The sequence below is a fragment of the Cygnus atratus genome, chromosome 3 (genome assembly GCF_013377495.2).
Source record: "Cygnus atratus isolate AKBS03 ecotype Queensland, Australia chromosome 3, CAtr_DNAZoo_HiC_assembly, whole genome shotgun sequence".
Taxonomy (NCBI): Eukaryota; Metazoa; Chordata; class Aves; order Anseriformes; family Anatidae; genus Cygnus; species Cygnus atratus.
Window position 1 is genome coordinate 55,667,119 of NC_066364.1, and position 25,587 is coordinate 55,692,705.

The window sequence follows — 25,587 nt, forward strand, 5'->3', positions numbered from 1 at the left end:
TCAGGTCAAAAAGTTGTATGATTTTGGATGCAAGTAAAAGCCCATTGATAGGATAACTAGAGACAGAGGAGTTGTGGGGGGTGGGGAGGAGGAAGTGGGGTTATAAAAGCAAAGAGAGAGGAGTAGGCTGAAGGATGGTATTTGTAGATGGAAGCAAAGTAGCTGAGAAGAGGTCATAAACCCAGCTCTTATTTTCAACACCAGTATATTACACATTTCAGCACTCTAGGACATTATAACGTTTGCTGGTGTATATAACAAAAAGGTTTATGTTTCTCCACCTGTAAACATAACATCCTACTGAACAGTTTAGTAACTTGATAGAATTGGCTGCATGAATATTTTAGCTAACTGAATATAACTCAGTAAACTGTCAGTAAGAAATGCAGCTTTCATTAAAACAAGAAAGTGAAACATTGCAAACTCACTTCATTGTACTGCTGACTGAAGTATGTATGTATATCTATCTATCTATCTATATTTAAACTTAGGGCAATAACCTTGACTAGGGGATGGGGCAATGTCCTTATAGATGGTTTTTGGTGTGTTCTAATCTATTTATTCTTTTGGTTTTTAATCACAGGTTTCTGTGCTCGAGAGGCAGATATTTGACTTCCTTGGTTATCAGTGGGCACCCATCTTGGCAAATTTTATACACATTATTGTAGTCATACTTGGCTTATTTGGAACCATCCAGTATAGACCTCGTTACATAACAGGAGTGAGTATTTCATTTTATTTATTTATTTTAATGTGCATGTTAAAAAAATAAAAAAAAAAACGTTCCAAACTGCATTGCTCATAAAAGAAATAGAAATCTTATTTTGGTTTCACTTCTGTAATATTTTACATTCACTCATTACACTTCTGAAGCACCTGCAGTAATTAAATGGTAACCACCTGCAACAGTTAAAAGTCAACAGGAAAATATGGGCTTTGAAGAAGTGAATAGTTTTCCTAGATGCACCAGATCTCCACAGCAGATTCATCGTTCATTATAGTTATTCATTATTGTTATTATCGATCGTTGGTGGAGTGCCTACTTGTTATGTGTATCCCTCTTAGAAATTATAGTACAAGTTCAAAAATAAAATATGAGAGTATGGTGAGAAATGTGTTTATGATAGTTAAAGACTGAGGGGTCCAGGATAAAAAAATAAGGATTTGGATCTTTATATTTTTAATCCATTTCTTTTCTTATTCAGCCTCTCACACACAGACTCAGTATTGCTATACTCACTGGTATAATACAGTATTAATGAAATCCTCATTTCATCAGCTGTTTGTTTTTTGTTGTTGTTGTTTTTTGTTGTTTTCCCTGATGTACAGTTCTATAAAGACAGGACAAAAAATTTCAAAGCTATTACTCAGAACACCTTTTGTTAGACATAGATTTATATAACAATATTTCTATCCAAATTGACTGCTAATTCAGTTAAGGCTTGTGATATGCTTCAGGGACAGACAACAGACCAAAAGATTTGCTTGCGTGCTATCATATTTTCATGACAATGAGTAAATGAGTTAAGTCCACTGAATCCATACCCACTTCTGCAAAGTCTGTGTCCTGTTATAATGTTCCGTCACATAACAGTCATCACTCAGCAGATGGAAAGGTTTGTCTTTTACCCTGTGCTACCGTCCATAGTCCAGTAGTGTGACACTAACAGCAATACATTAATAGTTGTGTCTGTGTTTCTATTTCTTTGATTTGCTATATGCAGAAAATGTGTGCCCACAGGTACAATGTATTCATGCATACCCATGTAAATTAATGTAATCAAAAACATAGATTACGAACACTGAAAAAAAAAAATTGGAAGTCTGAAATATTTTGAGTGTTTCCTTCAATTCACAACTCTAGGAGTTATGTGAATGTGAACTGGAGTTTTCTTCCATTTCTAGTGCTATGACAAGTCCAAAATACTTGAAAATAAAATAAAATAAATAAAAATAAAAATTAAAAAAAATCAATCAAGTGCCAGTTAAGCATAAAAAAACAAAAATACCATCCTAAGACTATAGGCAAATGAGGATAAAATGCGCTAAAGAATTAAACAAACAAACAAAAAAAAGGTAGATTTAAATGCCCTTTTCAACAGGAGTACAGAAAATTAATTGCTGCAATGATGAGTACACTGTGAATGGGGAGGAATACCAGCCTTATGAATAGGTACTGCTCACATGTGTTTCTGGATGCTGCCATTTGTATCACACCATTCTACTAATTTTCACACCTATCTTTTCTTAGAGATCCCCCCTCACTGTAGCCTATCTGTTTTTGTGAGTTTCTCTCCCTGCATCTTGTCATGGAATTGGATAGAACTGATCTAAGATCAATTTGTTTGTCTTGCTCAGATTTTATAATAGAAACCTGAATCTGCTATCTATCACAGGCTGATTAGGTAAAGAAATGATGATGAAACTTTCATTCCTTATTAGTCAGCTCAACAGATGACTGCTTTGATTGTTTTCATTACTGCTGTCTTTGGAGATTGTCTTAAAGTCAGGATGAGGGAAATTTAACTGATCATTTGGAGGAAGAGTTAATGGGACTGCATCCTTTTTTTTAATTTCTAATGGGCCCTGAATAGGCACCTTGTTGAAACTGGACAAAACTCAGTGGCATAATCTGACATGAAGAATAAAGTTATGAGTTGAAAGGCAAAAAGAAAGATTAAGACAACAGCTTTTAAACCTACAAAGATGTAGCTATGAGGTTTTCCAGCGAGTGGATACAAAAACTCAGACTTCAAGTGATTCTGCAAGGCTCTATCTGCCTAGAGTGGACCCTGTAGGACCCTTAATCCACAGTCACATTAGTACCTTGAGTAAAGATTACTTCAATAAGACTACAATAAAATTCCTCTTTCACTGTGCATGCTTATAAAGGACATCACAAAAATATTTTCCAGGGATTGTGAATCATAGGTTAAAGAGGGCAGGGAGGTTTTAAGGTGAGATTTCAAGAAATGATTCAGCAGCTTAGGGAGAAGAGGAAATAAGTTTTAGACAGATGAGACACCACAAGTGAAAGAGTGTCCTTGAACTTAGAAGAGACAGGGAAATTTAGAATTGGGTGAGAAGGGAATAGATGACTGTGTGGTTTCAGGCCTTGGAAAATAGTTCAAATAGCTTGGGACGCAGAAGTTTTGGTGTACAAGGAGGACTGGAAAATGAAATTTAATAAAACTAGAGGGATTAATCTTAATGTAGGTTTGGAGAGAACACATTTGTTTTTATTTATAAACCTAAACCATTAACCAGTATGCCACTGATTGATTCAGGAAATAAAACATATCTTCTAAAGATGGGAATAAGCATCTAGATAGACATAGCTTTTCAAAAGATAATAATTAAGTAAACCTTTGTGTGTATGTGTAAATTATAATGATAATATAGTTTATCTAATGATAAAAGAACTACTTAACAGCACTATGCTGAAACTTAGAGATAGGGATTTCAGTAGGAACAAAGGTTAGCCAGTGGAATGACTGAGACTTAAATGCGTTTTTTAGCAGTGTTGTAATAAGATCGGGCTTTGCAAATTCCTGAGGGGTGTACTGGGTCTGGCTGGGATGTTAACTTTCTCTGCAGCAGCCCATACAGTGCTGTGCTCTGCACTTGCAGCTAGAACAGCAGTGGTATCACACCAGTGTTGTGTCTTCTGCTGAGCACTGCTGGCACAGCATCAGGACTCTCTCTAACCCTCCTAGGCGGTGGGCAAAAAGTGAGAAAGGAACATCACCAGGGCAGCTGACCTAAACCAACCAAAGGGATATTCCATACCATATGATGTCACACTCAGCAATAAAAGGTGGAGAAAGGAAGAAGAGGGGAGGGGTGGGCTCTCGTTGCGAAAACATCTGTCCTCCTGAACACCAGCTACCTGCGTTGAGGCCCTGCTTCAGGGACGTGGTCAAGCATTGCTCATTTGTGGGAAGTAGAGAATAATTTCTTTCCTCTGCACTTCCACACAGCCTTTATTTGTTTTGTTTTGTTGTGTTCTTTTTTTCCCTTTTCCCCTTTCTTTTTTTTCCCTTTAGTTAAATTGTTTAATTAGTAATAATATTTCCTTTATAATTACTTTTCCCTTTAATTAAATTATCCTTATCTCAACCCATGAGTTGTTCTTTCCTTTACTTCTTCCCCTCCTCTTCTAAGGAGGGAGAGTGAGAGAGCGGTTGTGGTGGAGTTCAGCTGTCTAGCATGGTAAAACCACCACAAGGGGTAATACTAATGAAAATTACTAAGGGTTGTGGAAAGAAGTGGTGCTCTTCACCAGGGTAGGGCTCTGACTGGAGGCTCAGTTTCTGCCAGTTCCTCTATAGAGGGATTCCAGCTGTGCTGAGATGCTCAGCACATATTCCTCACTCTACTATGTGCTGAAAGAAGAATAAGGAAATGGCACAGAGTGAACACGTGTTCTGATTCCTGCTTCATGGAAAAGCTTAGCAATCACATTCTACTGTTTTCTTAACATTCCTAGAAAGCATTCTCAGAATGCATAAGAATGACTGAAAACCCCATTTCTGTTGAGTGTCACTGTCTTCTTCAAACAGAGGAATCCACCTGACCAGTGAACCACACCCTGTGGTATTCCAGTGCCAGAGTGGTAGCACTGTAAAAATAAGTACTTTGTTTATTCACTGCTGTTCAAAGAAGATAAAAGACTATATAAAGGAGCTCAGCAGTGACATAAACAGATAGAGAAAAACTTTGAAATTAATTATGAAATATAAGAATTTCAGGAAAGTCATATCTGGTGTGTTACAATGGACAGTTACAGGTTCTTCAGAAGGGATAGGTGGGACAGGCGAGGTGGGGGGGGGTGGCACTCTATGTAACAGAGGCACTGGACTGTATGGAACTTGCAGTTGGTGACAATGTGGTTGAGAGCCTCTGGGTAAGGATTAAGGGATAAGCAAATAAAGGGGATGTAGTTGTGGGAGTCTACTATAGACCACTCAGCCAGGATGAGGACACCAATGAATTATTCTTTAAGGAACTGAGAGAGACTTCTAAATTAGTTGTCCTTGTCCTTACTTCAACCTTCCAGATGTCAGCTGGAAACATCACAAAGCTGAGACAAACAGGTCCAGGAAATTCCTGAAGTACCTTGATGATAACTTCTTGGTAGAGGTAGGTACTATGAGAGCCAACTAGGAAAGGTGCCCTCCTAAATCTGTTGCTTGTAAACAGGAAGGGTCTTGTGGGTGAAGTGATGACAGGTGGTTGCCTTGGCCATAGTGACCATGAAGTAGTTGAGTTGCAAATGTTTGGTGATAGGAGGAAAACTGCCACCAAAACTTCAACCCTGGACTGGGGGAGAGCAGACTTCAGGCTGCTTATGGAACTAGTTAGTGAGGTCTCCTGGGAAGCTGATTTTAAAAACATTGGGGTCCAACAGTGCTGGTTGTTTTTTAAGTACAAGCTCCTAAGAGCACAGGAACAGGCAATTCCAAAATGTTGGAAGTCAAACAGGAGGAGCAGAAGGCCAGCCTGACTGAGAAGGGATCTTCTTCAAGAGCTTAGGCAGAAAAAGACAGCGTATGGTCCCTGGAAGCAAGGTCAGGTGACATGGGAGGACTGCAGGGATGCTGCTTGCCTTTTCAGGGAGAGAGTTCATGTGGCTAAGGCTCAATTAGAGTTAAAGCTGGCCAGCAGTGTGGGTGACAATAAAAAGGGCTTTTTAAAGTATGTTAACAGGAAAAGGAGGACCAGAGCAAACATTGGCCTGATACTTGATGAGGATAGTCACCTAACAAACAGGGACATAGACAAAGCAGAGACGTTTAATGTATTTTTCACGTCTGTCTTTAACACCAGTGATGGGCTCTGGGAGCCCAGCTTCCCTAAGTTCAAGGACTGTGACTGCAGGAATGACAAACTCCCAGTCAACCCATAATTTATGTGGGATTTAGTGCTCCATCTAAATGCATATAAATCCATGGGGCCTGATGGGATTGTGGTGGTTTTACCTTGCTAAGCAGATGAACTCCACCAGAACGGCTCTCTCACACCCCTCCTCAGAAGAGGAGGGGAAGAAAAAAAAGAAAGAAACAACTCACGAGTTGGGGATAATTTAATTAAAGGAAAAATAATTGTTAAGGGAAAATTATTATTAATAAGTAATTTAATTAAAGGGAAAAGGGGAAAAAAAAAAGAAGAAAAAAAAAGACGAAGAAAAAAAGGCTGTGTGGAAGCACAGAGGAAAAAAAATACTCTCTACTTCCCACCAATGAGCGATGCTTGACCACCTCCTTAAAGCAGGGCCTCAACGCGCATAGCAGTTGTTCAGGAGGACAGACATTTTCACGAGAGCCCACTCTCCTTTTTCCCACCTTTTATTGCTGAGTGTGACATCATATGGTATGGAATATCCCTTTGGTTGGTTTAGGTCAGCTGCCCTGGTGATGTTCCTTCCTCAATTTTTGCTCAACCCCAGCCTGCTGGCTCTGGGGGGATTAGAGGGAGTCCTGATGCTGTGCCAGTATTGCTTGGAAGTAGACACAACACTAGTGTGGTACCAATGCTGTTCTAGCTATAAGTGCAGAGCACTTTATGGGCTGCTGCAGGGAAATTTAACTCCATCCCTGCCAGACCCAATACGGGGTACTCAGAGAGCTGTCTGGTATTCATCTCAGGGTACTCAGAGAGCTGGCTGATGTCATTGTGGGACTTCTCAATTATTTTCAATGGTCTTGGGACTCTGAAGAGGTCACAGTGGACTGGAAGCTGGCAAGTGTTGTCCCAGTTTTCAAGAAGGGCAAGAAAGAAGATCCTGGTGATTATAGGCCTGTCAGTCTCACTTCAGTGTGTGGTAAAATTATGGAGAAGATTATTTTGGGAGTTACTGAAAAACACCTGAGGACAACACAGTCATTGGTAACAGCCAACATGGGTTCAAAAGGGGAAGGTCATGTTTAACAAACTTGATTTCATTTTACAACAAGATCACCCATCTAGTTGACCAAAGGAAACTAGTTGATGTAACCTTTCTGGATTTCAGTAAATCTTTCAATACTGTTTCTCTCAGTATCCTTCTGGACAAAATGACCAGAATACAGTTAGATAAAAACATAATAAGATGGGTGAACAATTGGCTGATGGGTTGGGCCTGAAGGGTTCTTGTAAATGGGGTTACATTGGGATAGCGACCTGTTAATAGTGGAGCTCCTCAGGGCTCCATTTTAGCACCACTCCTCTTCAATGTTTTCATAAGCGATTTGGATGTAAGACTTGAAGGTTTTTTGAGCAAGTTTGCACATGATACCAAATTGGGTTGGGGCTTTTGACTCCATTGAGGGTGGTGAGGCCTTGCAGAGAGATCTAGAAAGGTTGGAGAGTTCAGCAATCACAACAATATGAAGTTTAACAAGTGCCAGATTCCGCACCTGGGAAGGGGCAAACCTGGCTATATGTACAGACTGGGGGATGAGATGATGGAGACCCAGGAGTTTGACTCAATGATTTTTGTGGGTCCCTCCCAACTCGGGATATTCTATGATTCTATGAGTAGATATCTATAATTTCCACTGCTTCTTCATATCTTTTTTATCTGTTATCTTCTTCTAGAATTAGTTCCAAGAAAGGAAGATTTTTTTATACAATTCTGTAAGTTTTATTGAGCAGTTTCATAGAAAAGTAAGAGTGGTGAGAAAGTGAAAAAGCATCTCTGTTGAAAAATGAACAAGTTTTCTTGCCTTGAGTATAAAGTGAAGATCCAGTATTTAAGGGAGAAAGTTTTTAATCCAGAAGAAATTACCTTGTTTCAAATCTGTGATAGTAGAAGATTGTACAAAGTGTTCTTGTAATGACCCATTCATCACAAAGTTACAGTGGACATTGGCTGTGTATGTAGAAAAATTATGGAGTGGACAACAACATTACTAACATTTTCTCAGGGATTAATTTATTCTGTTCTAGTATTTCCTTCTCTTATACATAATAATAAAAAATAGCAAGTGTTATAGGTGTTCACGAGAAGCTACTACAGACCACAATATACTAGGAGAAAAGAGCAAGGATCTCAGTTTGACACAAAGCAAATTTGAAATCCTTAAGAACAAAAAGAATCTTGTACAGGATAATATCTGGTCACATTAAGTCTGGGAGAAAAGGATTGATTATTACTGGTACATTACTTAACACATAATTGTTGATATATATTAAAAAAGAGGCAAATACCTTATGTCTGAGATTTCTTGCAGCAGCATCAAGTCTGCCAAACTGTTAGGCCCCAGAGTGCAGCTGAGTTAATGTATGCCTTTTTGAAATCTAGACAGAGTCAATGACTTCAACACCCTTAGTGGTATCTACTTAATGCCTTTTATGACAAATAGCCCTGAATCCATCAGGTCTGTTTTGGAAGTTTACAGTTACGTGTTGCAATTTAGTATGCTCTATGTTTCTAATATTCAAAGAAGTGCATGAAAGTGTGCATCAGTTCATCTGTCATACGTACATGTCAGGGTACTGTCAAACAACATCAACCATGTTACAGAAAAGTGTAAAACAAAGAAAGAATATCAGGGAAGCTGCAGTTCTGGAGCCATGTGCTGTCATCTGCTTCTTTGAATTTTAAAGATGGGCTTCAGTATAGTTAATTATTGGCCAGATTTTTTTGTGAAATAATATTTCAGGACACTGTTCTGCTAAATCTTGTAAGAGAATCAATTTTCTGTTTGTTTGTTTGTTTGTTTGTTTTCCCTGATGGAACAGTTATTTAAAAGATTAAAAAAAAAAAAAAAAGAAAGAAAGAAAGAAAGCTGATTCTTATGCTCAACACTTTTAACAACACAGTTCTGAGATTAATTTATTTTATTGGTCTAATCCAATTAATATTCCAGATACTTGTTTTATTTAAAAAAAGAAAGTGCCTATACTCAAGCTCAGTACAGGAATTATATATATATATCTTCTTTCTTTAACACTGTTATACATATATGTATTAAATAGGTTTATGTAAATGTGTATATATATATATATATATGTACATATATAAACCTATTTAATAAAGAGGACAATTAAATGAAATGGTCAGCCTGTAAGGCTGGTCAGCATGTAAGCTACAAAGCTTTTGAAGTCTATGAAGTCTATGAAGTCAGATTCCTACCTGAACCTGCTCTCTTTATAGGGGTTCCTCAGGAAGTACTTTTGTCTCCACTCTGAGACAAATCATTCAACACTTCATCTTAATTTTACCTGTGTGATAATTTACTGTGTTGCAACTAAAATGTAGATATATTTATAGATTGAGGCACGTAGTCAGACAAAATACTTGTGTACTCTGCACAACTTTTCTGAGCAACTGACGATTTGTAGACATAAGTGATTATCTTCTGCATAATCATTTTGAGCTAATGCTCAATAATAATAATACCATTAAGGCAATGTGGACCTTGAATATTTTAGTAGCAGCTTTATCTGTTGGCTGTCACAGGAAACTGTGAATCAGGATACTGGTTCTGTTTCAAAATGTGCCGTTGGCAAGATGTTTTGTTTGCTAACATGTCGTTCAAGAACACAAAATGATATTCTTCAGTTTGTTCCTTGATTCAGTAGTTTGCTATGGATAATAATTGTGAGGTTTTTGTTTGTTTGTTTGTTTGTTTTCCCAATATTGCCAATATTCAACATAAGTTTGTGGTTATTTTAATTCTAATATTAGTAACAAAATAGCTATATAAATAAATAGGTATTCAATCTACTTTATCTTTCTAAGAAGACCAGACTGCCATTTCTTATACAAATGTCTTTGAAAAAACAAAACTGCCGTTTCTTATACAAAACTTGCCAAAACTGCCATTTCCTATACAAATGTGTTTGGGAAAAAAAAAAAAAAAAAGAATTTCTTTTCTGAAAATATTACTAATACCAGCAGCAGAAGTGTTATTTCTTAGGATATTCTGTCACTATATTTACTAAGTCTTTGTTGAATGCTAATCACAAAACAAGTTGAACAAGACTGAAGTAAATCAACTTAAAAATGGAAATAGTACTTGTTGGAAACATCTTTTCGTTATCCATGAAGTTCTCAGCATAAAGTTTCCAGGGTTTAGGGGTTTCTATCAAGTTAAAAATATCATGAAGCAAGTTATCTGATTTGTGTTGTGAAACTTAAAGACCAGATCAAAACAAGGAAGTGTATGACAATGGAATTTTATTTCCAGATGTTTCCAGAGGTACTCCAAATGTACTCCCACTGGAACAGCTGAAAAAAGGAGGAAGAAAAAAAAAAAAAGGCAAAAAAAGCAACAAAAGAGAAAGATGACAGAACAGTAAATAATTTGAGATATTCATCCAGTAGTTTGAAGTCACAGTAATACACACTACCAGCACATTTTCTATCAGAAAGATAAAAAAGATTCAGAAGATACCAAGTATATCAGATCAAGGAGATGACAGCATTCCAAAAACTGGTCTTTATGGAAAGCTCCGACTGTATCTAAATAGAAAAAAATGTTAGATCAGATAAATCTTTAATGAAATAGTTACTCAATGCTTAGTCAATTTATTCATGATGTGGTTGATTAAAAATTAGTCACATAGAAAGTTCAGTTGAGAGTAAATCAAATGAGTTTGTTAAAAAATAATTATCTTTGAGTCATTAAATAATAGTGACTGTGATATTCGTGGTCACTGTGTCTCATGACATACCAAGAATTAAACATTTATTACTAATCTTCATCTTGGTGAGAAAGGGGAATAAAAATTTTATCATAGGTTAGAAACCCCATGGTTTCTAACCCCATCTCTTACCATAGGTTAGAGATTCCAAAACTGAAAAGGAGACAAGAGAAGGAGGAACAGCATAGTCATATAGCTAGTTAGTAGAGACTATTAACTAAAGTAAACGTCTTTGTGAGAGTTTTCCTGATGAAGTAAACTAAAAAAGAAAATGACTACAATAATACAGCATACAATTGTATAAAAGTAAGAAAAAGCTTTGAAGAGCAAAGTGTATGAGCAAGAGTATGAAGACAGAGAAAAAAGTGCAGAATAAAAATAGAAAATTTAAAAGAGCACTAGTAAACCTTCAAAATGAGTATTGCAGAAGCGTTTATGGGACACTCCAGGTAAAGCTCCAAATCATAACATGAATTAAGACTATTATAGTGCTGGGGAATCCACTTCGACCCCAAATTAACCCCAAATTTCATTCATGGTTTCATTTTCATTATGCCAGATAAATCGATGCTAAATGAAGCACTGGTATTTTATGGTATAGTAATTACTGCATAGGGGCACTTTCATGAAATGCTTTCCGTGCCATGAATAGCAACATGAATTCTCCTTAGCACCTTCTGTGATAAGTCTTCAATATCTTTAATATTCTTTGCATTAAAATGTTTATACTAAATACTTTGAGGGATGCTTACCATTTGTTGAAGCTCACCTTGTTAAAAAGATCCTTTGTCATGGTCACCTTTTTAGCTGTCCTCTTTCAGTTCTCATGAGTTTGCTGAAATATCTCTGTGTTCAGAAATACGTTCAGACATGCCTGGAAGGAGGGCATATTATTTTTTGCTTAAAAATTCTTCTAAATATTACTGATAAGAATTTGGATGTTATAGTAGGGTAGGGTTTGGAGATTCTGTTTGTATTCTGTCATTTCACTACTAGAAATTTCTTCTGTAGGAATGATTTCTGTAAATTTTGTTAACTGCTATTTTATTGGAGAGTTTTGCTCACTTCTGGCAAATGCTGTGAAAAATCGTTAGGGATGTAAGTAAAAGACTGCCCTTTGGACTTTAAACAACATCTGCTGAAAGAGTTTTCAATTCACAGGGAAGTATGCCATTTAATAGAGTGCTTTTTGCTGCTGTTGTGTTAAAAGATTAGACATTATGTTGTGGATTTAAATGTGCTTTCATTTATACTTAAAAGGATAGGCTCAGCAGTTTACTTTTGAAACAGAATCTAGCCTACTTTATAGTAGGGGCAGGAAGGTGAAGGGAGTAGAAGTTAGTGAGTATCTGGCAAGTGTCATCACTGTAGGGGTTCAACTAGTCCAAATTTTGAGTCTGATGCCTTGCGCATATACAGAACTTGAACAAAGAAAAGCATAAGTATTCCAATGGGCAAAAAGTCATTCTTTCTTTATGTGTTTTAGTTAGTCTACTGATGGGATATTGAATACCAGTTTGAAACATATGGTCTGCTTTTTTATCTGATAATTGGTCCAGAAGCTTGTCTAGGCCTAGATTACACCGGGCCTTTGGTTTTGACTTCTCCTTTTAGAAAAAAAAAATTGATAACTTGCAAGAGATCTCAACAGATGTCAATTTCTCCAACCCCTGAAATACAGTTGATTCTTGATCAAATATGTCGGAGAATCACTTCCAATATAATACTATACAGAGTGCAGCAATCTTGACTATGAAAGTAGATAAAAGAAGGTAGTCTGTGTTAAATGTCTCTGGCATTTTCTGCCTTTTTTGGCTCTGGACTTCAAAATTTTTGTAGCATTTAGAAAAAATGCTACACTATATATATATATATATGCCATAGATAGAAAATTGTCTTAGCAAGGTTTGATTACTTTCATCTGTTCTCTTTACTGGAACACATTTAGGCATCAGGCGTTGAGGTACAGAAGGAGTAATCTAAAGAAAATTATTAAATGGAAATTTCTTCTGTGATCAGAAGACCTTACCCAACTTCTTCTTAAGAAAGTGTAACATATTCTATCAAGGATAAAGAGTATCCAGACTATTAGTCTGTCAGCTCTGGGGAAGCACAGTGGAAAAATAAATAAATAAATAAATAAAATCTGTTTATCAGACAACTAGCCAGGGAATAAAAGGAAACAATCCCAGTTAAGAGTTCCGAACTCTCTGATTCCTCTAAGTTTTTAACAGAACATCACCCTCTCAGAAGTTCCCTACTGCCAGAAAACAAGAGTTATAAAGAGAAAAAGTGTACCAGCCCTCTGGAGATACATGGTAGATAATTAAATGAGAAGCTCTCATACTTCAAGAGGCCTTTTAAGTAGTGAACATTTTGAAAACACAATAAATTCTTCTCACTTATTTGAACACGAGACATCTTCTATCAGGTTCTTGAAGAACCTGAATCCAATGAATCTTGAAAGTGAATTTGGGATTTTTTTTCAGAAACTATTGTGAAAGACACTCTGGAAAAACTCCAGGACAGAGTTTACTTCAACAACAGTTCTGCTCAGAGTTTTTCTTTCAGATTGATATGGATTTGTGTAAATTTTCAGAGTCTAATTTAGTTTTTCCATTAAAATCATTTCCATAAAATTTCCATTTTAAAGATACTTGGCTAATACTGTTTTAAAACTGATATATTAATGGAGTATTAGAAGATGAAAAATTATAATTTGTATTATATAATGAAGTACAGCATTAAATTCCAGTAAGTTTTAGGCAGAACATGTTCAGTGCATAATTCTGTCTGATATTTTGAATTTAAATCCTTAATTATGATATTCATAACAGGTTTAATTGCTTCAGAATTCAGCTATATTCTTCCTTTCCTAATGCTTTTATCCTCTTTTAATGAATGGTATTCACATTTTAAAAAGTAGTCATTCAAAATGTCTGTCTCTCATCCACTCCAAAAGAAAGGAAAATGGCTTTCCAGGGAGTCTACACTGAGGAGTTACAGTTCCCTGTAGAACTGCTAATAATATACAACAAATATGTTATTCTTCTTTTAATTCAAACCAGAAAGCTCACTAACAGCAACCCTGGAAAGACGCCAAAACATGAAGTTCCTCTATATTTCATCTTCTCTTTCTTTAGAATATAAATCCTCTGGTTTGTCAGTATAATCACAAGTGGGTTTTACTCTACAGATGTATATATGTATATATATATATATATGTATAACAAGCAACACTCCTTTCTGTTAAACTAATGTCTAATTGGCACTTTGTAGTTGAAACATTATAAAAGGCATGAAGAATGAACAACTTAGCTGATGATGTCTTTAACAGATATGCAAAGGAAGAGATTAGAGGGAAAATCCGTGGGTTTTGCTACTGCTATCTAAACTGTAGTTGAAAGAATTAAAATTCTCTCAAACACCCGGTAGCTCTGGCCGACTAAAGGTAATTAAAAATCAAGCAAGTATAAGGTAATGTTACCACTGCTCTGAGATGACCTCTATAGTTCAGTGCCAAATACTTCTCTTTAGAGTAAAGAGAGTTCCTTATATTTCCCACAGTTGCTCCACTTACTATGCATTGTTTATTCGTATTTTTTCCAGCTGACATATATCAGTCAATGCTGACATTTGCTTGTCAAAGAGCTATACCTCTGTCTTTTTAACTTGCATGTGTTTATAGCATGCAGTCCTTGGAGTATCTTCCCACCTCAGAGCTTTTAATGTCTCTGTTTCTGTACCACACTGCTGAAGTAGAAAAGTAGTCCCCCACACTGCTTTACAAAATCAGAACTGAAACACAGAAAGACAGGCATTTTCTCAGTACCAGAGGAAAGGTTGTGACATATCAACATGTGAAACCATTTTTCTCAAGTCTCAGTATATCCTGCAAACCAAGAGATGCCCCAAATTCTCTGCAAAGTCTAATAAAGATTGAGATCTCAGCTACTTAACAGTGTGGAGCACTTCTGTAAGAAAAACCAGTAATAAAACACTGTTTGGACAGTATACCACCAAGGGAAAAACCTACAGATGCCTCAAGCTCTCGTTTTGATAACTCTTTTGTCAGACTCAGTGGCGATTATGATAGCAGCTGGAACCTATAGCTGCACTCCTTCCAGGAAGAGATTAATATGTTTTAATTAACAGCTTATACGACAATCAGATAAACATTAGAAAAGACACGGAAACTGCCTTGGGTCCAAACCACATATCCAAGTCTCACATTCCTCTGCTCTGCTGCCTCTCCTTGCAACAGACTGCAGGTTCAGAGCCTGCTCTGAGCACAGTTGTGTAACAGTATCTCTGTTGCAGCTCCCCTTTCTATTACATCTCCTTCTGTACATCTGTCTACCTCTTCCTCTGTTCTCTTCACCTTAATTCAGTCACTAATTTCTCAGATATATTTAAGGAGGCATTGTACTGCGTGTAGCTAAAACTAAGCTATTTCAAATTTTCAGCTTGAAGTCTGAATTAAAATACTTACCAATACATTGCCTTGAAACACAGTTCTTGTTTTGGCCAACTGATTACGGCTTAGGTAATTTGATTTAGTCTTTTTAGGCAATCTCAGTCATTCAAGTGCAGCTGACTCAAGTCAGTCATTTCAAATCCCTACACAGTACCTGCCAGTACCTGCAGTCATTTTTTATCCCTTTTTTTTTTTTTTTCTAAGATTTTTTTAGGCAATGTGCCTGATTCTCTTCTTTTGTGAGTTTCATTGTCATCCTGAGGTTATGCTTCAGGAAAGGTGTATTGAGATTCACATAGCACTATACTATCCCATTCATTTACAAATCAGCACTTCCAGTTTTGAGAGAAGATGAAGATGATTTTCTGTAGTCATATTCCAAATGTGGCCTTTTTTGCCTTCCAAACAAGAACCTACATAAAAAGTTTTCTATAAATCTTCTTGTCATGAATCTTCATTGCAGAACTTCAGAGATGTTTCTCACTTCCCATCTGTATGTATCTTTTTTCAATTTTTAATGTTTTTATAATGATTTTCAGCTACTGAAGCTCCAAAAAAAAAAAAAAAAAAGACACACCACTCTTGCAAGCTTTTCCTGTTGTCATGAGTATCATTACCGATGAAGATACATTTTCTGGCTGACTCTGAAAGGCAAAATAAACAATGAGCAGAGCTGTAAAATGCACTACTAAAGATGTTCAAAAATCTCCATTGCTCCTTATTTCCATACTTTAGCTGTCCAGGGCATTATTTGTTTGCAGATTGTATTTGTGAGTTAATTGTATATATTTGGGCATAGATGTTAGTGCCACATATATTCTTGTTGGATAAACTTAAGTATAAATAATAAATAAATTTAAAATAGTAAAGATGTAGAGAGCAGCATTTTATATGCTATGAAACTCAACAGATAAAATTTGACTTAAATATGTCTCTAAGGACAGTGTTTTGCATATCAATATACATTTTACTTCTAAAAAACTCTAGTACAGTAACACTGTAGTTTTACAAGTAAGCAATTCCCCAGTTTGAGCTACCAATGCTGCTGCTGCTCAGTTTGGTTCCTAGGCTCTCTAAAGTCTCCCAGCTATTTCCAATAGTACCTTTGGTTAGAATCATTTTTTTTTTTTTTTTTTTTTTTTTCCCTGTGCAGTTCTGCAGCTGTTTTGATTTCAGGATCACTTTTGGGTGAGCGCAGACATAAACAGCTTTGGTTTTCATGCTTCTGTATTCAGCCAATAAGCCACTTAGGGATTCTTTGGTGCTTCCACTCTGCGACTAATGGATGTTTTGTTTGCTTCTCTTTGCTTTAAGGGTCAAACAAAAATTGACATTTGGCTGTGGTGAGTTGGCTGTCCAACCAGAAAAAAATATAAATATAAAATATAATAAATATAAAATATAAATATAATATAAATATAAAAGCTTGTCAAACATAATTACAGAGTTTTCCAAGTTACTTAAATGACCGGCTTTGGTGAGAGCCTGGGTGTTGATCCTTGGACAGTTTTTGTTAAAATAATAGCATTCTTTAATGCATAAGCAATGACAATTACTTCATCCATGTTTTCTTTCTTAAATTTTCAAAATAGGTGATAAATCTGAAAGTAAAATCATGAATTTTAAAGTAGCATCATTTACTTTAACTGTTTACTGTTAAAACATTTCAGGCATTTCTAGTCTAGATATAAAGTAATCTCCAAAACTTTTCTATCGTGTATAGAAACCAAAGTTACTAATAAACTGTTGCACTGGCCACTCTGAGTATTTCACCCTAATTATGCATCTCCATAAAGTGCAAGTTGCTATTTCAAATTTAATGTTAAAAATGTTTGTCACTGTTTTTACTTACGAGTTTGTTTTATTACTCAGTGCTATTATGTTCTGTGAAACAAAAAGCAATTTCTGTCTTTAGTCTTTTTGAAATGCAATTGTTCAAATCTATTTTTTATAATTTGAAATGTTTTTGGTGATACAAAAAGGCACCAAAGCTTAGGGTTCTATACCACTTACTGTGAAGTTAAGTAAATTTTGAATTTTGTCTTGATGCACTTTTATAAAAATTCAAATCCTATTTCTGTCCTGAGAGACTTACCATTATAATGAATCTAATTAACAGCCATAATGGTATTTTATTATCTGTATGTCTTAAGTTGATCAACAGCAATCTGCCCTCATAAAGATGTTATTGTTAAATTCACTTAAGTATAGACACAGTGTGAATAAGCAGATTTTTGTGATCGGTGTCTATTTCTAAAATATATTTCTGTCAGAAGTTTCTTTGGGTGCAAATGACTTAATCATTCAGTAACTGAATTCTATCAGAACTGATCCTATAAGATCCACAGTTTAATTCACATCCAGAAAAAAACCGAAAATGGGTATTGCTCAATGGTCTATACATTTCAGTTCATAATCACGAATAAACAAAACTTCATGTATTTTTCTGAGACATAAAGCTGGTTATTTAGCTTGATTCAAAGTACTACACAGGAGTGAGACTTACCATAGAAATTCAGGAATCAATATTTTCATTTAGCAGGTGCAACCTCTAATCAAAATGCAAAAATATATGTTGTTGAAGAAAATGTAAAATGGAAGCAAAATACAGTCTTCTCTGGATTTACAGAAAAATCATGAGGGAAGAGAAAAAAAAAAAAAGATCCACATGTTGTTGACTAAAATACCTCTAAAGCTATTCTTAGCTACCTAAGAAAAGACATACAGTGTGCACAGCTGTAAATAGACAATTCCACTGTTGCAGAGATTTAACCTATAACAATACAGTAACCACACTACAGGTTTAGAAAATTTGTCCAGATACATGAACATTGAAAACAAATATTTAATTTCTCTGTCTCAAGCATGATGTGAAAAATAATAATTAATATAAGCTGGAGGTTATAATAAGTTAAATAATGTGGCTGCAATATCTGAAGCACAGCCACTGGCATCTTTTTGGAGAATAAGTTTGTATGTTAGATAAAATAAGAACTAGTTTTGTTTTCTTCTTAGTTTGCCTATTTCTTTGGCATAATTACTACTTCCTAATGCTACGTCATTCCTTGCTAATTTACTGTGAACCATTTTTAGTCAGGGTGTTGTACATGTTGAACTTGACTGATTCCAGTTCCACATCTGAATATAACTTGGTATATATTCCAACCAAACAGATTCCCAAAGTTTTGCTTGTACATATTCAGACCATTAAAGCTATGTTGATAAGATGAGATGCAAAATATGGTTATGAGAGATCTGGAGTACTCCATTCAGAGACTCCGAAGGAGTTAAGGGTACATGAGCAGTATGTTGACCTGACACTATTTTTGAACAAGTTGCTCAACAGTAACATAAGTATTTTCCCATTATTTGAATGACAAATTATTTCAGACAAAATATTTTAGACTGATTCGGATGTTCAATATCAACTTTAATATCTGGCAACTACCCAGGCTTACTCCAATCAATTTAGGGATTTGTTTTTACTACCCAGAAGTAGTGAAACTAACATTTATTAACATTAGTGGTTAACATTTGCTTACATTAGCCTCTCTGTGAAATCCAAGTACAGATAGTAATCTTTCAAGCTGCAGTCAACCATGAGTTTATCTTATGAGAAAAATAAAGTAGCTCACATTCACTAACATTTTTCAATTGCTTTGTTGTTATTGCTAGAAGCCTAATTTTACTACAGTTTAAATTTGACATGGAAATGTATTTGTTTTGACAATGAATTACTTTCAACCAAGATAGCTATAAAGAGGGTGGGGGTAAGTGAAAGCAGAATAATTCAGTACATTAGTGACTGCTCACCTGAGCTATGGAAGAATGAGATTTAAGGCTCTATGGGCTTTGAATTGTTCTCACGCATACTGTGCTGTATTATCTGTTATTAACAACTTTTTTTGTGTGTTCTTTTTTTTTTTTTTTTTTTTTTTTCTCCACTACACTTAGAAATCAAATACAGAGTGTCAAATTGCATTTTATATAATGGGAAAATTTCTTTCTGGGCAGCTCTATTTAGTGTTGTTTGAGGGATTTTAATTTATTTTTTATTTTTAGTGAAGTCTTAGACTAGGTAACTATAACCTTTAATGCTTCCCATCTCATTTAAATCTATCAGAGTAGTCACAGTCAGACTCTGCTATTACTTGAATGGGAGGACAGTCTGTATTACTTTACAGTATAACCTTTATCATGAGGGAGTCCAAAAATCAGAGACATAAAAGCCCTCTCCCTGTAGGGGTTGACTCTTAGGGAATAATCTATCATCTATCTCTCTGTCTATTTTATATAATCCATTTAAAACTCCACAGTGAATGGTGAGTGCTGGATGTTGATGACAGTTGTATTAAGCCAGCCAGGAATATTCATGTATATGATTGTGAATAGTTCTACGTTTCATTTCTCTGCTATTTGGAACTAGTTCTATTAAATTGTTAGGAAACATATAAACTTATAAAATTTTACTTGTGAAGTTAAATGTGGAAAGCAAAGGGATTTTTCAGAAATCGTGTTTAGTAGAATATTTTTATGTCCTTGTTCAAAGGTCCACACACTGGGATTAGTTATTGGTTTAGCATAGAAAAGCCATAATATTTTCTTATCAAAGACACATAAAGTAGAAATACAATATGACTGGATCATTGTATATCTGTTTTAGTTAATTAATTAATTAATCAAACAAAATAATTAATTTAATTAAGCAAATGTTTCCCTACATATGTTTGGGTCTGGAGAATAAGTCTTATGAGGAGCGGCTGAGGGAGCTGGGGTTGTTCAGTCTGGAGAAGAGGAGGCTCAGGGGCAACCTTATCACTCTCTGTAGATATCTTAAAGGAGGCTGTAGTGAGGTGGGGATTAGTCTATTCTCCCACATGCCTGGTGACAGGACGAGGGGGAATGGGCTAAAGTTGCACCAGGGGAGGTTTAGGTTGGATCTTAGGAAGAACTTCTTTACTGAAAGGGTTGTTAGGCATTGGAATAGGCTGCCCAGGGAGGTGGTTGAGTCACCATCCCTGGAGGTCTTTAAAAGACCTTTAGAGTTAGAGCTTAGTGATATGGTTTAGTGGAGGACTTGTTAGTGTTAGGTCAGAGGTTGGACTCGGTGATCTTGGAGGTCTCTTCCAACCTAGATGGTTCTGTAAATCTGTGATTTGGGTGAACTCAGAAAGTTCTCCAGCGCAAATTATAAATGAGGCATGGTTTCACCCCATTTTCATGGCTCAAGGCCCAATAAAATTTTGAAAACAAATAAAAATAAAAGGTAAATTTCATGCTTATACCAATTTAGGAAGTGGGTGCCAATTTAAACGCAATTACAGAATTATTTCACAGCCCACATTTCTTTTGAAAACCCATATTCTTCTAGGACAGTCATGTGGAGGTTTCCTACAGCTCAATAGATGTACATTAAAGATTTTTATTTCAATGGAGAAGAGGAGATGAGACAAGTCTTTTACCAGTTTCTGTAGAAAACATCTACAACAGGAAACAGACTGTAAAAGAAGATTAGAATATGGGCATATGAACTGAAACATTCAAAAGGTATCATGATACAGTAATCAAAGAACAGAACAGTACAGAGTTATAGAGACGTTGCAGTTGCAAGGGACCCCAGGAGGTCTCCTGCTCAAAGCACAGTCAACACTGAATTTAGACCAGGTTGCTCCAGCTGGGTCTTGAAAACTTCCAAGGATTCATATTACTCAGTTGTGATCTTCTGCACCAAAAATAAAAACTCTTTTCAAGCCATTTCTATAGGGTTGTGATTTGCAGCAACTCTTGTAAAAAAGGGGGTCAGACCCATAGCTGTAATGAGAGAATTATAGCAGATAATGATAAAGCAGGTGAAGATCTGGATAATGTGGCCATTCTGAATCCATCTTGATATGCCTCTCTTTGAAGCCAGACTACATTGTTTTCAGTTATATTTCTAATTACATCTACCAAAAACAAGAAGACCATATGACAAGGAGGTGTTCTGAAAGTCAAGGCATATAAGAAGTATTCCATACTGCACTGAAAATTGTATTCCACTATTGTAAAGCTTACCTGCTATAAAACTTCAGGGAGAAGTAGCACAGTAGGAGAATGCTATTGTTAACGGTTTAACTATTTGAAGTTTTCCTGAGCTATAGATGAAATATTTATATCTACCAGAGGGAGAAATACTATCAATACATATCTCATGAAAGGTAACTTGTGTGCATGCTGTGGTTGTCACCAAAGAAAGTGGAAAGCTTTTAATATGCACAACAGATAAGATTTGTAATTGAAATTCTCTTTCTTTCCTTTCAGTAGTCCAAGGAATAAACTGCATTTTAAAAACATTTTGTAAAGTAGCTGCATTTTGGCTAGCTATTTATTTTAAAATGTTTTTCCAATTGTAAGTTTTTTCTCTCTTACGCAATTCCATGTGTCCTTCCAGAACAAACATTTGCCCACTTGTTTTACCAAATGAGGAATTTTCATGCAACTAAATTATATATGATCTTCATTTGATTCTAATAACAATTGCAGCCCACAAAATGCAAGGAATAATTGATGTTCTTTTCTAACTTTTTCTTTGAAAGCTTAAGGGCCTCTTTGAATGAAAATGTAGGTACAGAATATCACTATTTCTTTACTTTGTTCAGCGACTTTAGAAAGCATCACAAATATTGTGAAAAGTTACTGAGAATGTTAAGTAAAAAAAGGTTAATATTGTTACTAATTAAAGGTCTAATGTGACATTTTCCATTTCACGTATTCATTAAAGTGGTTGAACTACATATACTTTGATTTTCTGTAAATAGACAGATGTGTAGTCATGAGAGGCTTGCTGTAATGAACAAAGGTATTCAGACAACTAAGGAATCACAGATACACAGAACAGTTGAGATTTGAAGGGACCTCTGAAGATCGTCTAGTCCAACCCCCCTGCCAAGCAGGGTTACCTAGAGCACATTGCGCAAGATTGTATCCATGCAGGATTTAAATATCTCCAGAAAAGGAGACTCCACAGCCTCTCTGGACAACTGTTCCAGGGCTCTGTCACCCTCACAATAAAGAAGCATTTCCTTATATTCAGCTGGAACACCCTGTATGTGTCCATTGCCTCTTGTCCTGTTGCCAGGCTCCACTGAGAAGAGTCTGGCCCCATCCTCTTGACACCCTCCCTTCAGATACTTATACACATTAATAAGATCTTCTCTCAGCCTTCTCTTCTCCAAGATAAACAGGCCCATCTCACTCAGCCTCTCTTTTTATGACAGGCACTCCAGTCCCTTAATCATCCTATTAGCCCCCTGCTAGACTCATTCCAGTAACTCCAGGTCCCTATTGTATTGGGAAGCCCAGACCTGGACACAAAACTCCAGGTGTGGCCTCACCAGGGCTGAGGAGAGGTGCAAGATCACCTCCCTTGACCTGCTGGCAACACTCTTCCTGATGCATCCCAGGATACCATTATTGGCCGTAAGGTTACAACGATGACTCAAGGTTAACCTGTTGTCCACAAGGGCTCCCAGGTCCTTCTCCACAGATCTGCCTTCTAGCAGGTCAGCCCCCAGCCTGTACTGGTGCATGGGGTTATTCCTCCCTAGGTGAAGGATCCTGCACATGTCTTTGTTGAACATCATGAAGTTCCTCTCTGCCCAGCTCTCCAGCCTATCCAGGTCTCTAAATGGCAGCACAGCCCTCTCGCATATCAGCCACTCTCCCAGTTTTGTGTCATCAGCAAATTTGCTGAGGGTGCAGTCTATTCCATCATCCAGATCATTGATAAGTAATGGACCCGATACTGACCCCTAGGGGACACTGCTAGCTACAGACCTCCAACTAGACAACCAACCCTCCATACATACACTGCATGTATGTTTTAACTTTTTACAATAAAACATTGAGCTCGTTATACTTAAGCATAAAGGTAAGGATGAACGCGACTGGGGAACTGTGGCTATAAATTTTGATCCACAATAGGACTGAATGAAAATAATTTGATTCAGACATATAACATCAAAACTTCTCTTTTCAAATTAAACCAAAATTGACTGCAAATATACAATGTGAAAAGATTTTTACCTACTTAACTTTCTAACCCTCATAAACAGAATGACAACTTTGTATTTCAGGTCTATGAAGAATGCACACTTACAACATGAATTCTGAAGACATCTTACCAAACAAATATGTCCGGTCAAACTTGCAAAAACATTTTGAAAAGTATTTATACAACATACCAAATGACTTTGTATTTCTCACTATCTTTCAATTCTTGGCAGTATTCTCATAAATGAACTTGTGAAGCACGAAATATTAAGGTGGAGAGACAAAAAAATCAAAACAAAACAAACAAACAAAAAAAGCAGTTATGTACATTTTAGTATTTGTCACAGTTGAATGCAAATCAACTGCATTCATATCTAAAATTCATAGTTCATTATATTGATTATGCAGGTAAGAAAGCATCCATGCATACATGTAATTTCATATGATTTTTGAAACAAGGCTAAGCAACAGAAGTATGTGCTATCTTTACTAAAACCAAACAGAAGAGCAAAGTATTACTGTTAAAATTAGTTTCTAGCAGCCAATGCATCAAGAAGTTCTCTTGTATGACATTAGAGTCAAACTTCTGAGTAAAAATGTACCTATATAATTAACTGTTGATTTAAAATAAATAGAAACATTTTTCAACATTTTATTTCTATGCATTTGCAAATTTGAAAATGCATTTATGAGCATTATCACCTGCTTAACACAAAAAATAAATTATACATTCTCTGGAAATTGCAGACTAATTCCACACCTTTTGGCTTAACTAAGCTTTTTTGGCTTTCTTGAGATATTTGAGATATCACCCAGTAAAATGAAAAATTGCTGATGTTAACGTCATAATTAATCACTCTTGCAACAGTAATTTCTAAGAGCCAACCAAAAATGATTTCTATTGTGCTAAACACTGTACAAATACAGTGCTCGTGGGATAAGATAACGATTTGGAGAGAGACAAGTTATGAAGTAGCAATCACAGTGACAATGGCAAAAGCAAAGCTGAACTGAGGAAACACTTGTGTTTTATGGCATGGACATACAGTGGCCATATATCAGCCTCTGTCTGGAAAGGCGTCCCATATGTAGATCATGGCACTAATGACCATGTATAAGGTGAGATCACTGGTTCCCAGCGGGTATCAAACTCCTCAGAGGAGCTGCAAATGAGAACATCACCCCATGCACATACTCAGTATGCTGAAAGACACAGATGGAAGAGAAGAGAAAAGCATGGCCATGCAGAGGCTAAGCACAGGGAAGTCCAGTCATGACTACAGAAAGTTCTTTGTGGCTAAGCTCCCTGTCTTGGCTCTTTCTGTGATTGCTAAGGCAGAAGTGTGTCGCTAAAGTTTTTCCTCATTTGCCTGGGGAAGACAGGGATAAACTGTCATGGAAGCTCTGTCTGTAGTTTGGTGTTTGCTCTTTGGGTATTTCCATGATACAATTATTGTGAAAGAGTTTATTGATGATTTTTAAAATAAGAGTTTACAGATGGGTGTCTTTTCAGCTTTGTCTCCTTTTCCAACAAGATGACATCAGATGTCATACAAGGTTTTAAATGTCTATGCTGTATCAGATGCAGACCATCACAAAAATATCACACAGTCATTACAGGATATCACATAAGGATTTAAAATCATTGCCTGGATTATAATCCTGTTGTAAAAATATATGTCATGCCATTGCTTTCAGTGTAACTTTACAAAATGTATTACCTAATAATTTAGTGTTAAGGGCTGAAAGTAGCCCTCATAAGATGCTTTTTTTTTTTCCATTAGAAATGAAAAAAAAAAAAAAAGAAAAGAAAAAGATAAAAGAGAAAATTCAATTATTTCTATGAAGAAAAATATAAGGATAAGGATAGCACCTCTCTTCCAGCATTCTCAGTTGTTCTAGTAATTTTTTTGCTTCTTTATTTCCTCCTGTTCATCTCATTTTTTTCTCCTTTTTTTCTTCTTCCTAGTCTGTTATTTTTATAGATCAGATTTTGTGACATCATAGCAAGCACTGGTTAGGGAATTCAGTTCCGATGGGTACTGTCTGCTAGGTACCCAGTACATTTAATGAAACCTAAACCCAGATATCATTCTTCAATAGGGTTAAATTTAACATTGCACTTTTTCAGCCAGGTATCTCATGCTCAGTGTCTATTTCAGTTCCATTGGCTCCATTGGACTTTGCTTGAAGTTAATCATATATGCTTACACATATGTTTTAATGGATATTAAATTAATCATGCTAAATTACAGAATTACAACTCAAAGAACAAAAACACTCAAAGAACTCAAAACAGATTTCTGCTTATGCAGTAGGTATTACCTGATGAGGACACTAGGATTCCCTCATTTAATGCTGTTAACTGAAGTTCAATAGGTTGATTCTGTCACAGAAGTGAAATGGTTAAGATAACTTTGATCTGTCCTCCTGAAACCTTAACAGGT

General features: G+C 36.0%; 1 protein-coding gene across 6 annotated transcripts in view; it reads left to right on the forward strand.

Moving 5' to 3' along the window:
* The window catches only part of NKAIN2 (sodium/potassium transporting ATPase interacting 2), a 585,167-nt gene that overhangs the window by 266,985 nt on the left and 292,595 nt on the right, over positions 1 to 25,587 (forward strand). For all 6 annotated transcript variants that reach the window (XM_035538277.2, XM_035538276.2, XM_035538273.2 and 3 more), the window contains one exon: positions 584 to 721. In XM_035538277.2, coding sequence (XP_035394170.1) covers positions 584 to 721 — 138 coding nt within the window. The remainder of the gene's footprint in view (positions 1 to 583; positions 722 to 25,587) is intronic.